The sequence below is a fragment of the Oryx dammah genome, unplaced genomic scaffold (assembly GCF_014754425.2).
Source record: "Oryx dammah isolate SB20612 unplaced genomic scaffold, SCBI_Odam_1.1 HiC_scaffold_29, whole genome shotgun sequence".
Lineage (NCBI taxonomy): Eukaryota > Metazoa > Chordata > Mammalia > Artiodactyla > Bovidae > Oryx > Oryx dammah.
In genome coordinates, this window is record NW_024070213.1 from 112,015,057 (window position 1) to 112,033,496 (window position 18,440).

Below are 18,440 nucleotides of genomic sequence, written 5' to 3' on the forward strand. Positions count from 1 at the left end.
CCTCATCATCAGAGTCAACAAGGCTTCCCAGATCAAGTTGTGGGACCCTGAAGGAAATAATTATGTATCCCAAAATTTTTTTAAATGAGTCTTTAATAGTTGCAAGTCATATATGCTATATCTCACTATATAAAACAGGTAAACTGAAGCCAATGGTGTGCTGGCTCTTAGCAGCTGTGAGAGGCTTTTGTTAAATGTTCAGTAATATTTTGCACAGGTTAACACAAAATTATTAAGACTAAAAGTATATAAACTTATAATAACATCAATTATATGAAAAACAAAGGTAATAAATATTCAAAACCCTCACTTCTTAATAGCTTTACTATACTTCATTATTTCTTGCCTTATAGAGGTTATTTATAGCTATTATATCTGAATGGCAATACATGGCTGGCATATCTTTCCAACTCTATGTTCAGTAATAGACTGAAATCAGCCACAGTGGGATTATTTACACAAATATGGGCAGATGTTATGAACCAGGCCTTGATATATTATTTTGTTGATTTCCAAGGCTGATAAACATGGTGGAGAAAATGTTAGTAGTGCATATTAAACTTAAAGTATTACCTGTAACTGTCACATGGTGAATAACAAAAAACTGAGGAAAGATTATTCTAGTATTCAAAACTATTACTTGATTCAGCAAAGAAATTGCTCATGTCACTCTACAATTAATGAAAATATCAGCCAATATTCACCCTGATTGATATTTTCACAGAAAATGTATAACCAACTCAAAATATACGTAACTTTATTTATAATTAGCAAGTAAAATATATGATAAACCTATAATACATGTCTACAAAACCAGTTGTTAGACATTTTCCAGCAAACAACTGACTGTCATCACATATTCAATATTGTATCTAGCATGTGTACCTAGCTCTGTTCTTTGTCTGGATGAGCAAACAGGTATCTATTTTGTGGAACACGTGAAATTGCTGATATTTGCCCATTGTTAATCTATAAAAATGTCATTTTTATATAGTTCATGTTAATATATTACTTTTTAATTTCTATTTTTCAAAAAGCCCTGTAGTCTAATATATGGGATTGACCAAAAAGTTCATTTGGATTTTTCCATAAGATGTTACAGGAAAACCCAGATGAACATTTTGGCCAACTCAATATTTGAAAGAATATAAAAATCATATCCTTCCAAATTTTAAAAAGCAAAAATTTTAAATATATAACAATTAAAGTATTCCAGTCCAAAAATAAATCACTTTAATAAGACTGATAAAATTGTCATATTGCTCAATATAAGATTAAAGAACAGACAACCTGCTTATTTAACTTATTTGCAGAGTACATCATGAGAAACGCTGGGCTGGAAGAAGCACAAGCTGGAATCAAGACGGCCAGGAGAAATACCAATAATCTCAGATATGCAGATGACACTACCCTTATGGCAGAAAGTGAGGAGGAACTAAAAAGCCTCTTGATGAAAGTGAAAGAGGAGAGTGAAAAAGTTGGCTTAAAGCTCACCATTCAGAAAACAAAGATCATGGCATCTGGTTCCATCTTTTCATGGGAAATAGATGGGGAAACAGTGGAAAAAAAGGCTTGACTTTTTTTTTTTTTTTTTTTTTTGAGCTCCAAAATCACTGCAGATGGTGATTGCAGCCATGAAATTAAAAGATGCTTACTCCTTAGAAGGAAAGTTATGACCAACCTAGACAGCATGTTGAAAACCAGAGATATTTCTTTGCCAACAAAGGTCCGTCTAGTCAAGACTATGGTTTTTCCAGTGCTCATGGATGGATGTGAAAGTTGGACTGTGAAGAAAGCTGAGTGCCGAAGAATTGATGCTTTTGAACTGTGGTGCTGGAGAAGACTCTTGTGAGTCCTTTGGACTGCAAGGAGATCCAACCAGTCCATCCTAAAGGAGACCAGTCCTGGGTGTTCATTGGAAGGACTGCTGCTGAGGCTGAAACTCCAATACTTTGGCCACCTTATGCGAAGAGTTGACTCATTGGAAAAGACCCTGATGCTGGGAGGGATTGGGGCCAGGAGGAGAAGGGGACGACAGAGGATGAGATGGCTGGATGGCATCACTGACTCGATGCACATGAGTTTGAGTGAACTCTGGGAGCTGGTGATGGACAGGGAGGCCTGGTGTGCTGCAATTCATGGGGTCGCAAAGAGTCGGACACGACTGAGCGACTGAACTGAACTGAACTGAACCTCCCATTAAATCCATTTTGACTATGCCAATAAAAGTGCAATATTTTATATAAATTTTAAAATAAATTTTCTTAGCTGAATTTTCTAAATAAAACAATATTTTAACTTTTTCAGGAAAATATAAAAATAATACTAAAGAAAATTAAACAACAAGAGAATTATTAGTCTTAGTCCTACTGTCCTATCACAAGGAATACTTTAGTTTGGACAGAATAATTTTCAGGGCATCAACATGTATATAAACTTTTCTGTAGTTCATAATCATAGCTATATATATAATTTTTCTTTCTCTTTTTGCTTCTCAATGTATATTTACATATTTACCCATTAAATAGCTCAAATGTGAAGAAATGTAACTTACACAGGTAGGCAAGGATACTCCATAGCAGGTGATTTGAAGTCCATCTTTACTTTAATTAAAAAAATTAGAGTCAGTAGGCATGTGTCATTTATTTACACTTTAAAAGATAACCAATGTGCCAATGCCAAAAGACCAATTATAATTTTTCTCAGTAAGCTTACATAAGAAATATTTAGGAAGCCCCATCCATACTTTGCTTGATATGCAGAGAAAGGATAATAATCGGCATAGGACTCTGCTCAGGAAGACATTCACTCAGACAATGTGGAAAATACATGCTGAGACAGAGCAGCTGCACAGAGCTTGTGTACCCAACCTAGTCTAGGGAATTGAGGTAGCTTTTTTCCAAAACTAAAAAGGAAACTTAAATGGAGCTCTGAAGGATAGGTAGGAGTTAGTCAGCCAGACCAAGAGAGAAGGGTGAAAACTGCTCCAGCCAGGAGAAACAACTTGTACAGGCCCACAGGCAAGAGCTGACAGAAAAGACTGAAATCCAGGGTGTGAGAAGATAGTGGACAGAGCTGTTAAATTATAATGCCAATTAAGGAGCCTGGACTTTATCCCAAAGGAAATGGGAAGACAGTATAGGATTTAAGCAGAAAATGACAAATATATACAGGTAAATGTTTGTAAATGTTTGATTTTATTGCTAAAAAAATGGGTTCAAAGGGAGGGGATATATGGATACCTATGGCTGATTCATGTTGAGGTTTGACAGAAACAACAAAATTCTGTAAAGTAATTATCCTTCAGTTAAAAATATATACATTTTTAAAAAAACCTAAAATATCTGAAAACATTGACAATAAAATGTCATCTTTATGTACCGGTGTTGGGAGGGGGCGATGGGGAAAGACAGGAAAATTACAGTGAGCTTAGCCACCATGGAATAAGAACTATGTAGGAATCTTAGGGAAAGCCAAAGTTAATTCCGGAGAAGGCGATGGCACCCCACTCCAGTACTCTTGCCTGGAAAATCCCATGAACGGAGGAGCCTGGTGGGCTTCAGTCCATGTGGTCGCTAAGAGTCGGACACCACTGAGCGACTTCACTTTCACTTTTCACTTTCATGCATTGGAGAAGGAAATGGCAACCCACTCTGGTGTTCTTGCCTGGAGAGTCCCCGGGGATGGGGGAGCCTGGTGGGCTGCTGTCTATGGGGTCACACAGAGTCAGACAGGACTGAAGCGACTTAGCATAGCAGAGTTAATAAAAGCAGGAAATATTATTTATAAGCATTTACAGCTTACTTGTGAAATATTATCTAATGGGTCATTTTTATATTGATAACAAGTACAGAAATTACATTCAAGACTGGGCTTCATCACTCAGACTACAAGAAAAACTCAGAGAAAAATTCAGCTCAGTATCAACTTTAACATGGCATTGTATTAAGTACTGTCCCAATAACTAGTTAAAATGCAGGAACGTAAAGTCACAAGATGATCATCTAAATGGATGTATATATATTTAATATATAATAATAAAATAAAAACAAAGGTATATATTGATTCTATTCAATTAATAATTAATTTAAAATATAATTTCATATACATGAAAGAGTGAAAAGTGAGTGTTAGTTGTTCAGTTGTCTCTGCCTCTTTGCGACACCACAGACTGTAGCCTGCCAGACTCCTCTGTCCATGGGGTTCTCTATGGACAGAGGATAGAAACAGAATATAGCTGTAGTTTTCATTGTCATCATGATCATTATTATTCCCCAGAAACTGTTTTAACAGACATATTAAAATCTGTTAAACAGGTCTATCTAATAATGAGACCACAGGGATAGATATGTCACAATGGCAGTTATCTTTCCTGTCTAGTTACAATAAAATTGTGATAGCCAATCCAGAATAAAGATAAATTATAGTTTGCAAATCCCAAGGCCATAGATCAGCAACCTAGACTCAGCTTTGTTTTTATGCTAAAGGTTTCATTGCCACACAGCCATGTTCATTTATTTACAAATTACCTATGTGTTCTCAAAAAAACTGCAAAGTGGAGACACTGCAGCCAATAAAGCCAAAAATATTTATTCCCTGGCTCTTTATTTTAAAAGTTGGATATTTTTGTATCCAACATTTTTTTATCCAACTCATTTTTTAATGCATTTTATTTTTTTACTCTTGTAGGTTCACGGTCTTTTAGGTTCACAGCAAAACTGTATAAAATGTACAGAGATTTGCCATCTCTTCTCTGAACTTACACCTGTATAGCCTCTCCCAAGAAGGGCTGCTTTGATTAAAATTATCAGATCGCTCTGATTTAACTCATAATATTGTGAACCACAAAAACCCCAAAGCTGTCAGTCATGTATATAAGGGAGATGGCTGAACACAGAGGAAGGAGCACAGATACTGAAGTCAGAACTGAAGCTCAAAATCCTGACAAGTCATTTAATCCCTAGGAGCCTCAGTTCTTCCCTATCTAAAAGCAGGTGAGGCCTGTCCCCTTAGGAGATGGTCCACACTCTGTGGAATGTGCTTCTCCCTGGGCCACCCTTCCCTTTGGGGATGGGCCACATTCTGTCTATGCAATGCATACCTCTAAATAAATCCACTTCTTACCTATCACTCTGTCTAAACTCTTTCTGCAAACAGAAATAAAGAACCTGAGCTTTAGTGAGTCCTGACACCAGCCTCCAATTAACTCTGGATGCTTGGAAGGAACCCTGAAACATCTCAGAGAGGAATGTTAAACTAATTAGGTGTATTTGGAACTAAGGCCCCCGCCGAGGTGGAGGACAGAATGCTGCTGTTGACCCTTCTAACTTCAGTCAAGTAAAGCCTGGACTCTGTCAACCTTTGCCCCGATTCTATGCTCAATTCTCCTCTGCTCAAGCCCCATCATGAACATGCATGGACCCTTAGCTTAAAACTTCCCCAGTTTTGCAGTTCAGGAAGACTCTGCTTTGGGAAAAGGTCCCTACTGTTCTCCTTACTTGCTGCAAGTAATAAATCCTTCCTTCTCGCAAGTAAATAGATAAATAAAAATAAATAAGGGAGGTTAATAATAATACCTAACTCAAAGTTTTGTTGTAAGAATAAAGTAAACTGTTGAAACAATTATTGCATTTACTGATAAACAGTAGGCATTCAATATTTGAAACAGATAAACAGTAGGCATTCAATATTTGAAACAGTAAGAATAGCAAGGAAATATATATCAATGTTATGTATTTCTAAACTAAATTTTATGTTTTCTCAATTCTGTGGTGATTACAGGGACAAAGTAGCTTTACACTTACACCTAATCAATAATATACAGTAGTGATATTATGAAGCCTGAAAAGAGTGAAAGTCCTAACAATAGAAGCCCAGATTCTTTTCCTACCTAGATAACACAAAATATATATTGATTATTTTCTTCTTCTTTCTCCTTTTTTTATTTTTTATATTTTATATGTATGCAGACATACATAGATAATTCTTAAATAATAAGAAAACATTGATAATCAGCTTAATTAAAAATAAAACATTCAAGTGATCAATTTTAAAGTAATGATTATCTTCAATATTTTCTGTTATTCAAATCTAAGTATTAATTCTAAATATTTGGGGGATGAACTGTCATAAAAACACAAAGAAAGGAGACAGAAAATTATTTAATGAATCATCCTACAAGAGGAAAATTATATAGCATACATACTTGTAGTGGCTTCTTTCTTCCAGAAAATGGCTGAGTTTCAGTTGTAGGACAAGCAGCAACTCCTTTAACCTCCAAATCCATTCAAGTTCATGTATTTACCAAGCAGGATACTTTGAAAAACGTAAAACAATATAAAATGATCATTCTTATTCTAATTTTAAATAAGTCATACAAACTACATAATAATATTACATGGAATGCAGTCAGGTGGTTAATCACTTTTCCATCTTTCACCAAAATCAACTTTCTGTGAGGCGACTACATTCTGTGGGGCAACATTTATGGGGTAAATATTAGTCTGAGCAATGGCCCCCCTGAAGACTTTCATGTCCTAATCATCAGACTCTGTGAGTATGTTACCTTAAATGGCAAAAAGCTTTCCAGATATGATTAAGTTAGGATTTCAAAATATGGAGAATATCCTGAGTTATCTGGGGGACCCAATTAATCACCTTATAAAAGGAAGGCAGGATGATCAGAGTGAGAAAGATCTGAAGATGGACACATAGGTCAGACAGGAGCGAGGATTTTAAGCAGCATTGACTCGTACATTCAATGATTAAGCTCTCATTCCAGGTGATACTGACTCACTGTGTAGACGTCTTTTTGAAACCTTGAAGGAATGTAAATGTACTCCTGTTATGATGTTCTTTGTTATGACAAGATATAAAACTGTGTTGAAAACCAGTCTGCTCCAGAGCATTTCCTCAGAGCTATCTGAGAGTATGTTTTCCAGGCCATAGTCGTCCTGCATGCATGCTAGTCACTCCAGCTGTGTTTGACTGTGTGTGACCCCATGGACTGTAGCTGGTCAGGCTGCTCTGTCCATGGGATTCTCCAGATAAGAAACTGGAGTGGGTTGCCATGCTCTCCTCCAGGGAATCTTCCTGGCCCAGGGGTTGAACCCATGCCTCTTAGGTCTCCTCCATTGGTACGTAGGTTCTTTACCACTAGCGCCACCCAGGAAGCCCCACCCACTATAGTCCTCAGTTTTGACTCAAATAAAACTCTCTTCTATTCATGTTGCTGCTGTTGTTGTTTAGTTGCTGAGTCATGTCCGACTCTTGGCTATTGATTATCCCCATTGACACCCATTTCCATAGACCTCTCTCGAAAAAATCCCTTGCCCTAAGCCTGGGGTTCTACTGCATGAGCAAAGTCAGGAAGATTTACCAGTCAACAGCAGACTTATTCTGAAAGCATCCCAGATCATTAGATTTGAGAACACCCTGACAGCACTAGCAAATGGCTTTCTTTTCAGAGATAGCTTTCAGAAGGAAGAAACTTTGTGGCTCCTCTGATGACTCAGTGGTGAAGAGTCTGCCTGCCAATGCGGGAGACTCAGGTTCGATTCCTGATCCAGGACCATCCCAAATGCCATGGGGCAACGAAGCCCACGCACCACAAATATTGAGCCGGTGCTCTAGGGCACAGGAGCCACAACTACGGAGCCCACATGCCACAGCTGTTGAAGCCAGATGCCCTAGAGCCCGTATTCCCCAGAAGAGAAGCCACCACGGTGAGAAGCCCGTGCACCTCAGCTAGACAGCAGCCCCCACTCACCAGAACCAGAGAAAAGCCTGAGCAGCAGAGACCCAGCACTTTTAGCCACTTCACAAGCGCTATTGTTTTTGCCAGGATGATTAGTGGCCATCAAACCCAAGTTGAAACAGAGGTGCTTAACAATCACCTACCTGACTGACTCCATACATCAGCCTCACATTATTTATACCTTAGTAACATTATCGTCCGGCTTCCTACGCGGCACTAGTGGTAAACTGCTCCTGCCAATGAAGGAGACACAAGAGACACAGGTTCTGTTCCTAGATGGGGAAGATGCCCTGGCAACCTACTCCAGTATGCTTGTCCGGAGAAACGCATGGACAGAGGAGCCTGGCAGGCTACAGTCCATAGGGTTGCAAAGAGTTGGACACGACTGAAGCACAGCACAACATTACAGCCATTTCAAATCACTATAGGCCACTTTAAGTCACCGTACCATACGTGAAAATAATAAAAACAACAAAATTTATACCCTAAATGTCCATGGTCTCCTCTTTCCTTTCCCCAGGCATGACAGTCATCATTCTTCACTGTAATTAGCTCTTTTTATCTCCCAAATAAACAATCAAGACCACGAAGGTTAGTATCTGATGCCTTTAATATAGCAGATGCTTACTAAAGTCAATAAATAAACTAATGCATAATCAAATACCTGAATACATTTGAAACATATCCTTAGTTTCACACCTCTGCACTTAATTATGACATGATCATAATGCCCCTCTACAAATTCTGTCTTCAAAAAATTAGATAAGGTGTTCAAAGTGTATTAAGCATAAAGAAGAGTAGCTATTATTCTTCATCACTCTAACTATAATCCTCAAAAAGGTGAAGATTACTACTGGTTTTCCTCACCCTATAGCTCAGCACTTAACAGGAAAACAGTAGGAGCTTAAATATTTATTAAAGTGAATTCTGTCAATTCAGATATGTGTTATTTCAGAATAACAATTACTAGCTGTAAAATCCCATGGATGGAGGAGCCTGGTAGGTTGCTTGTGGTGCTTAGGGTCTCTAAGAGTGGACACGACTGAGGGACTTCACTTTCACTTTTCACTTTCATGCTTTGGAGAAGGAAATGGCAACCCACTCCAGTGTTCTTGCCTGGAGAATCCCAGGGACCAGGGTGGGAGGGAGGGGGGGCCTGGTGGGCTCCTGTCTATTGGGTCACACAGAGTCAAATTTCAAACCCAGAAAACTGAATTTTACTTTGCCAAATTATTTGCTAGTTATTGCACAGTTTGAAGTCATACAGGTTTCAGACTTCTTTTCAGTGCTACACCATTTCCGGTATAAGCAATATGGAAGAGGAGGGGAATTAGCTGCAGAGACTAAGGAACACCGGAAACCTAAAGTAAAGTGAAGTGAAATGAAGTGAATTGGCGCAGTCATGTCCGACTCTTTGTGACCCCAGGAACTGTAGCCTACCAGGCTCCTCAGTCCGTGGAATTTTTCAGGCTTCAGGCAAGAGTACTGGAGTGGGTTGCCATTCCCTTCTACAGGGGATCTTCCCGAGCCTGGGATCGAACCCCGGTCTCCAGCATTGCAGGCAGATGCTTTGCCATCTGAGCCACCAGGGAAGCCCAGAAACCTAAACTTGGTGGTGAAAGGATCAGCATTTTAAACAGATGGCTTGGAGCTAATCCTGGATTGCATACCAAGCGCTGTCTTTGCCCTAAAGCACTGAATATGTTGTTGGGGTATGCTGGGGATAGGGTAGCAAGAGAAGAGAAGAGCAAGGTCTGATGGCTTCTGTCTCCACCCAAACAGCTGCCAAGTCAGGAGATGTTATTTCTAGCATGGAATGAATGCTGGGTTGTTAACTCACACAACCACGTCTTTCCATGTTAGATCTTGTGCTACCGAAACGAACTGAACTCACCGCCCACTTCCCTCATTTTTAAAGATGATTTTTGTCCAGCTCAAATTATCATCACTTCTCTTTCGGTATTAGGGGCTATAAGGCTGCTTATACCAAATCAGAACATAGTGAAAAGCGAAGGATAAATTTATCAAATCCAGTCCATAAGCAAGGAGAGAGGGAAAGAGATGTGTAAAGACAATTTCGTATTTAAACTCCACGCAGGTGAGGATCGAGTCTACCACGGAGCCCAGGGGATAAAGATCCAGGTGTCTGATGGAACCTAGGATCATTCCTAATTTCAAACACAGCAGAGCAACTGCCCTCACATCACTCCCCCGAAAGCTGAGATTATACTTAAGAGCAACTGCAACGTACTAGCACCCTCTTCCTACCTGAGATTCATGGACTAGGGCAGGACTCAAGCGGCAACCAACCTGACCTGACGCAACCAACGCAGGCAAAGACTAAGTCCAAGATGGGAGAGCTGGAAAAGGTATAAACGCAAGCAATTCCACCGAGAGAGCTCGCTTGCGGCCGTTTCAGAAGGGAGGAGCCACAAAAGAGACAGCTCTCAGCAAGCGCTCTGGCCAACTCAGACCAGCGTCTGTAGGTTGCCTTGACAACAGGCCTTGCGCGCCGGGCCGGCACCCTCTCACTTCCGGGGAAAAGCAGATAGGTCTTGGGCCGAGGCCCCCGCTCCGCTGGCCCCACCTATCGGCCCCCAGCTGTTTCTGCCCTTGCTTCCTCTGCCCGGCCTGCGCCACAGGAGCTCCGGACTCCTAGCGGGACTCGCGGAAAAGCCCCAGAGCTGTTGTGCGTCCAGGCATCCTGGGAGACCAGTTCCGGCGCGTTTCTAGCCTTGGCAGAGAGCTGCGCGGACGCACTTTTCTGCGCTGGTACTGCGCCGGAAGAGGGCCAAAGTCGGCCCCGCGGCGGTTTGAGCAATTCTTATTTAAAGTGAGTTCTGTTTAACATATTTTATAGGGCACAGACCGAGGGTTCAGCTCCCCGGTTGATGTTTTGAGAAGGAAAGAAATTTCAGCGGATTCTGGAATGTCTGCTTTCCAGGAGCTTGCAATTATTTAAAAAGGCAAGACTGCAGTATAGTATTAGAGAGAGACAAAGATATTATTTTCAATATGTGGACATTTACACATATACATATATGATCACTATATAATTATATATGATACGATTACAAATTAAAATACTGATGAAAAGCCTAGGAATCAGGAAGCTTTCTTTTTATTCTTTGCTTTGCACACAATGTCTTAGGCATCGGCTCCTCATCGGTAAAACGACAGGTCTGGTTTGAGATATGTCTAAGATTTCATTCTACTCTAACATGCTGTAACTCTCCTGAGTTAAACTTCCAAATGTTAGATACCCAACAGAACTAAAATCTGTTTAAACCTAATCCAGTTGTCTTTCCACAAAATGGAGTTGTTTTTCTAATCTCTTCAAAATCAGCTCCCCTCCAGTGTGTGTCTAACTTTGCAAGTTAGAACCATTTTGTAAGTGAAAATACAAGTGCATTTTTAAAGCATAAAATGAGTGAAGTCAATAGGTATAAGGTAATCACTTATTTCTTCCCTATCTATAAAAATTCATCCACCTATTACCACCATAGAAAAAGAAAAGCAAAATTAACTGGAAAAAAAAGAACTTTCAAAACGTAATAAAAGACCAAAACTGGTGCCTAGCTGCCTATTCCACAAATAGATAATCAGCAAAATAGCATTAAGATGTCTCTTTCCCGGCTCGGAACACTTAGGTTTAGTACACCTAAACTGCTTCAGTATTTCTGACACAGAAAACATCTAGTATAGAAGCAAGAACTTTGGACGATGGGTTGATCATATAAATTGTACTGTCTGCCACTTTTCAAAACAATTCATTACAAAAGCTCTTTCTTTATTACTGCCAATTAATTTCTCTTTACACAAAATTAGTCACATGTTAACCTCAATAGTTTGCAAATCCAAACTAGATTGTATTTGAAACTCAGAAAGCATCCACTGAACTACAATCTGCAAATATACCCAGTGTTAGAAAAAGTACTGTATATATGCCTATTCAGGATTGCCTTTTAAATTATTTATTGAGTCTAAAGTATTTAGTGAGCCCTTAATATATGTTTGACAAATAAGATATGGTTTCTAAAGAAGCTTACAATTATATACAACATGTTTAGTAAGCTAAAGACTGATCATTTCTTCATTAATTCATTGAACAATATTTACTGAGGGCATAAGGGTTCAGTACCTGTTCTAGGTGCAAGATATATATATATACACACATACATATAGCAGTGAAGCAAAAAAGCCACTCTTTTAGTGAGGGTTACAATCTCATAGTGGCTACAAAATAATGTCCAATAACAATACAATGAAGAAAAATATAAGAGGTCAATGGGATAGACATTAAGAGTAGGAGATGCTGTATGATCAGGTATGGATTCACTGAGGGGAATTCACGGGCAAAGGGAACAGTCAGTGCAAAAGGCATGAGGAGAGGGCATCCCTTCAAGCTGATGCATGGAGCTGAAGCAGAGTGAGCCAGGGGAGAATGGAGGCTGGGGCCAGAGAACAGCCATGGCTAGATTCAGCATAGCCTTGTGAGTCACATCTACATTTTGAATTTGATTTGTGTGACAGGAAGTCATCAGAGGGTTTTGAAAGGGGGCTGCTTATGTTTGGGCTTCCCTGGTGGCTCAGACAGTAAAGAATCTGCCTGCAATTCAGGAGACCCAGGTTCAATCCCTGGGTCAGGGAGATACCCTGGAGAAGGGAATGGCAACCCACTCCAGTACTCTTGCCTGGAAAATTCCATGGACTGAGGAGCCTGGTAGGCTACAGTCCAAGGGGTCGCAAAGAGTCAGACACAACTGAGCAACTTCACTTTCACTTTCTTTGAGCAAATATTTAATAAAGGTTAAAAATGAGTCGTGTAAATTTCTGGGGAAAGAATTTAGCCAAAAGAAACCAGAGCGAATGCCCTGGTACAGGAGCATCTTAGCGTTTTCCAGGAACAACAAAGGAGCCAAACTTTGTGAAATAGAGGCAGCAAAGGGGAGAGAAGTAGGAGATGAGATCAGAGTCGGGGTGCATTGTTCAGGATCTTGATGGTTAATGTAAGGACTTGGGATTTTCCTTTGAGTGCTTTGGTAGTCATCAGGTTTTGAGCAGTGGGGTGACATTCTGATTTACATTTAACAGAATCACTCTGGATGCTGTGTTAAGAATATTATTTAAATGTCTGAATATGAAGATAAATATACAGAGAGGCATGATATAAGATTCTAGAAATATTCAGAAATACTCTTTTATTTCCTGTAGTGGTTTTTCTCACATTTAAGTCTTCATATGGAATTTGTTTTTGTGTAAGGAAGAGATTAAGTCTTATATTTTTCAATATACAAACACTGTATAACAAGTTACTTCAGTCATGTCCAACTCTTTGCAACCCAACAGATTCTATAGACTGTAGCCTACCAGGCTCCTCTGTCCATGGAATTCTCCAGGCAAGAACACTGGAGTAGGTTACCATCTCCTCTTCCAGGGGATCTTCCTGACCCAGGGATTGAACGTGTGTGTCTTATGTCTCCTGCATTGGCAGGCAGTTTCTTTACCACTAGCACCACCTGGGCCGGAGAAGGCAATGGCACCCCACTCCAGTACTCTTGCCTGGAAAATCCCATGGATGGAGGAGCCTGGTAGGCTGCAGTCCATGGGGTCGCTAAGAGTCGGATACGACTGAGTGACTTCCCTTTCACTTTTCACTTTCATGCATTGGAGAAGGAAATGGCAACCCACTCCAGTATTCTTGCCTGGAGAATCCCAGAGATTGGGGAGCCTGGTGGGCTGCCGTCTATGGGGTCGCACAGAGTCGGACACGACTAAAGCGACTTAGCAGCAGCAGCACCACCACCACCACCACCTGGGATGAGTAATTATCTAAGAAATATTTAAGTCCTTATCACCAAACTCATCAGAAATGCCATCTCTGTTATACACAAGTTCTGGGATGTATATGTGGATACTTCTTGACTCTTTATTCTCTTTGTTTATTTTTTCATCTGTATCCGAACAGCAAAGGCTTTATATCACATAGTTCATATTCTCTGACCACTAATGTAATGTAATCAATAACCAAAAAAAAAAAAAAGTTTGAAAACCCATCTATTGCTCTGTAAAATTTCCATTAGAATCCTTTTTCCCTATTTTATAATTTAATTTCCTACTTTCCATTTTAACAAATAACTAGTTGTATCAATTTTTTCTTTCAGTGGCAATGTTAATTGAGTAGAATATCAGTCAATGTAAATATATGTGTTCACTTGAATTAAATGGCATTATAAACAACCTCAAATAATCAAATAAAGACATTTGTTTAAAACACAGAAATACTGGAAAGTATCATCTAAGGCCACAGTACTGTAAAATGCTGTTATCTTATTGAATAATAGTATGACATAGACTGGATTTAAAACACTATGCCAAATGAAGTTGATTTGTATTACAATGTAGGTAAAATAAGCAACAGTTATACTCTGTCCTAGTCTTCAGCATCCCAACCAAAGCAGTCCTTTAACTGAAGTTTACTAGTCTCTAAACGGTAGCCCTGTTCCTCATTTAAGTATAAAGAAGGAACGATTTTGTCCACTGTTCCACATGTCTATGTTCATTGTTTGGTGCAGTCAGTCTCTTCAGCTGAGAATACAGAAGCAAATTCTTAAATAATTAAGTGTTTGACCCGGTAATAAGGATCTGTATGTCATCAAGTATTTAAAATGCCTATTCGAGTTTTATTGCCAGTCTCTAAGGAAACACACAATATGATGCTGAAGTTTATTCCAAACAATGAACTTTTTAAAAGCCATACCCGAAGCTGAATCTATGAGTCGATCACTCTATAGGGCTTTGCTTGCACAGGCCCGGTCCACTGTCGGCATCCTATACACGTTGCCCTTTTCCATAGATGTGTTGCCTGCATGTTGCAATCTGGTTTACAATCCAGGCCCCCTCTGCAGTGATTCCGGATTGGATCCCCAGAAAGCACCTTGAATGGGTGCTTGAATGGGTAAAACTGCACCACAAAGCGGCTCAAGGCTTTACCCCGCAGCCTAGGACTTTCTGTACAGGCGAACTGACCGTCTGTCGCGCCCCTCTGCGTGGAGCCCCCGCTGCGCGCATGCGCACACTGGCCTCAAGCCCTCTCCGGAAGTCAGCCAACGGAAGAGCCAGGACGCCAGTGGCCGGGAAAGCCAGACTGACTGAGCCGTTACGGGTCTGCGACTCAGAGCGTTTTCTGCGTCGCACCATGATTCTCAGGAAGAAACTGAGCTATTTGTGGACCTTAGGTCTCTGTCTGGTAGCCAGTAAATCGCCACCCAAAGTTCCCTCCATCACGGATGACACGTTTATAGAGGAGTGCCTCAGATTTCACAATGAAGCGCGGAGCAACGTCTCGCCCCCCGCAGCCGACATGAAGTACATGGTGAGGAGAATCCAGGCTAGGATCTCACTTCTCTGGTGCATCCTAAGGTATCTGGGCAATGAGTTTCATGGACTCATTTGTATGAACTCAGTCTGGAACTTTCAGCATGCATCTAAAAATTACGCCTTGACCGAGCTGTCTCTTCCAAGGTAGTGACAAGAGTGCACGAGAAAGGAAACTTGAAGCTGTCGCTTGCCTAGACGTAGTTCCCTTTTACGCAGGTTTGCTGGGGCCAAGTAGGGTGATGGATCGTTGTGGGTATTCTTGGCCTAGTGACTGTCTGTCCCGCACGTAAACAGTATGCAATGATAAGACAAGACTATAGGAAACATTTATCCATTCAGCAAACGAACAAGTGGGAACCACACAGCAAACATTGGTTCAGAGCAATTCTGAAATCTTTAGGGCAGGTGTTAGAAGATCTGCTCTACAGGAAGTCAGAAAAGTGATTTGATTAGAGGGGGTAGGAGTTCCCTTGTCCATTGTTTTCTGTGGTTTCTATCTTTAGAAATATCCTTATCCACCATTCTCCTTGGACCAATCTGAAGTGGACTTTGGGAGTTCTGCTCTCTTGAGGACTATATAGCCTTCTCAGACTGCTTTCTGCCCACAGTAAGGTCTAAGTGTCATTTAAGATATCTTGCATTCATTTGCTTTTTCATAACAGGTTCACAATATCTTTGGGAATACACCTGTCTCCAGAACTCTGAAGGTCTTTTGGCCTTATGCTTCCAGTCAGTTCCAAGTACCAATACTCATGCTTAAAGTGCAGCTTGGAGAAGTTTTTGAATCTTTCTTTGATTTCTCAGTCTGGTGCTTTTATTTTTCATCTTAATGGCAGTATCCTTGAAACATGAATTTTGAGGATACTGCTACAGTCTGAACCTGTTCCATTTGCTAAGGCAGTTTTTAAAAACTTAAGAGGATTTCCTGGGAGTCACAGACTTCTTTTTGCCCTGAGGCTTTTTAATCATATGAAAGTTTTACAGACTTGATCTCTCAAAGTCTTTTTAAAATCTTGTTATAATATGCTACATAGAAGCAGTTTCTTTTCCATTCCTCAAAAGCCCCACATTTCCTGATTCTCTCTTTCTTCTTCCAAACTTGCCAGTGTTTACTTTTATGATAACTTGTTGAACCCACACAACAACCACCAAATACTATCAATGTTCAGTTTACTGACCTCAGCGTCAGCTTCAACTTATGATCTGCCTCCGGAATAACAGATCACATTTTTTTTTTCAGATATTTTGGTTCTGAATCACATGGATTGCCATCATTCCCCTGCCATTAATATTCTCACTGCTTGCCAACTAACTGCAGTTGCCAACATAGTTCAGGCAAACTCGCTACTAACATTTGTGACCTAGAAGAAGTACAAAAACGGAAGGCCGCATGTCATTGGTGGCTCAGTAGTTAAATTTTCATTTAGTGAAGAATATGTGGTTTCAGAGATTTCATCTAATTTGCTCAGATTTGGATTTGGTCAGAATACTTTTGCTCATTTTCATTGATGTTATTAAGTAAATTTTCATTTCTTCTAAAATCATCAAAACTTTCTATGAAAATTATAATTTTATAAATCTAATATGTAGGGTTTGGGTTAAAGTTATAATGAACGGTCTTCAATTTTAAGTATTTTAAATATTTCTAAATGTTTTTGGAAATTTAATTGTCTTCTTAAATATTTTTATAAATACAAGATTATTTACCGTTCTGGTGTTTATGCCCATCTAGTGGCCAATGTGAAGAACTGATGTCATTCTTCATTCAGGTGACATAAAGAACGACACGCATCCCTACTCAACAGTAATAGAAATTTGTTACCATTGCAAAATGTCTCCTTTATCCCTGAAATCAGGGAATGTGGAGAAGTGATGAAACAGATCTTCAGTAGTACTTCCAAGCAATATTATATTCATGGATCTACTGCTTTCATGCTGAAATGAAGGATTTGACAAGTTGATCTCTTAACCTAAGCACTTTCATGGTTCAACTCTTTCTTGGACTCTGAAGTGGTATCTATCTCTAGTGTCATCAGCAACAATATTCACAGGCCTTTTACCATTCACATACAGAAGCCTTTTGCTTTAAAAACGTGTGGCAAAAGAGGCAGACATTCAGTGTTGTGGGTCACATTAAACCCATGCTACAGTTAAAATGAGGAAAAGAGTGTGTGTGTGTGTGTGTGTGTGTGTGTGTAATATGTGATGTCTTATAAAGTCTGGACCAAGAACAGGGATCCTTCCTACCTAGGTCTCAGGTAGTATGAATTTGGATTTTTATAATGTCTGCACCCCATTTACAAGAGGCTAGGCTGGGCTTTGGTACGAAATAAACCCTGAAATCTCATGGCTTAGTGAAACAAAAAGGTTAATTTCATACTTACACAGGTTGTAGAGAAAATGAATTAGGATTCAGCCTGTCTGTCTGGGGCAAAGGGGTGCCCCCAAACTCAGCTAGCTCACTGACAGGCAGTAGAACAAGAGCTCCCAAAGTCATTGATCTGATAATTGCTTTACTAGTGTGAAGAATAAGAGGATATGTACTGATCCTCTTGCTATTCTAAAATAAATTTAGCATTCTTTTGCTATCTTTTCTCCCCATTATTTTGTTGAATTAACAGCTTTTATATTCAGATTGTTGTTCTTACCTACAAACATTTGTTATGCTGACGATAACTGATAATAACACAAATAAATTTTAGGGTAAGTTTTGGTGAGGTTGTAAAACAGTTTGAATCACAGTACCCTGTTAGTGGGAATTTAAAATTGTGCTGCATCTCTGGAGATAAGTATGGCGAATCCTCAAGAAATTAAATCTAAAATTACCATATGATCCAAAAATCCCACTTCTGGGTATCTACCTTAAAAAAAAAAATTGAAAAAAAAAAAAAAGTCAGAATCTTGAAGAGATAGCTGCACGTCCATATTCATTCATTCACAATAACCAAGATATAGAAACAACCCAAGAGCCTCTTGATGAAGCTGAAAGAGGAGAGTGAAAAAGTTGGCTTAAAGCTCCACATTCAGAAAACTAAGATCATGGCATCTGGTCCCATCACTTCATGGCAAATACATGGGGAAACAATGGAAACAGTGACAGACTTTATTTTCTTGGGCTCCAAAATCACTGTAGATGGTGACTGCAGCCATGAAATTAAAAGACACTTGCTCCTTGGAAGAAAAGCTGTGACAAACCTAGACAGCATATTAAAAAACAGAAACATTACTTTGCTGACAAAGGTCAGTCTATTCAAAGCTATGGTTTTTCCAGTAGTAATGTATGGATGTGAGAATTGGACCATAA

The 18,440-nt window shown here is 39.7% G+C and overlaps 1 protein-coding gene and 1 long non-coding RNA gene across 2 annotated transcripts in view; one reads left to right on the forward strand and one right to left on the reverse strand.

Annotated features, from left to right (window-relative positions):
- LOC120857952 lies at positions 1-6,313 on the reverse strand. Its single transcript, XR_005719790.1, has 3 exons — positions 6,206-6,313; positions 2,555-2,603; positions 1-47 (listed from the first exon to the last, which is right to left on the reverse strand). It is a non-coding gene; the product is annotated as an uncharacterized LOC120857952 (long non-coding RNA).
- An 8,641-nt stretch (positions 6,314-14,954) lies between these two features.
- GLIPR1L1 (GLIPR1 like 1) overlaps positions 14,955-18,440 on the forward strand; it is a 40,217-nt gene continuing 36,731 nt past the window's right edge. The window contains exon 1 of the mRNA XM_040233982.1: positions 14,955-15,131. Within this exon, the coding sequence (XP_040089916.1) occupies positions 14,955-15,131 (177 nt within the window). The remainder of the gene's footprint in view (positions 15,132-18,440) is intronic.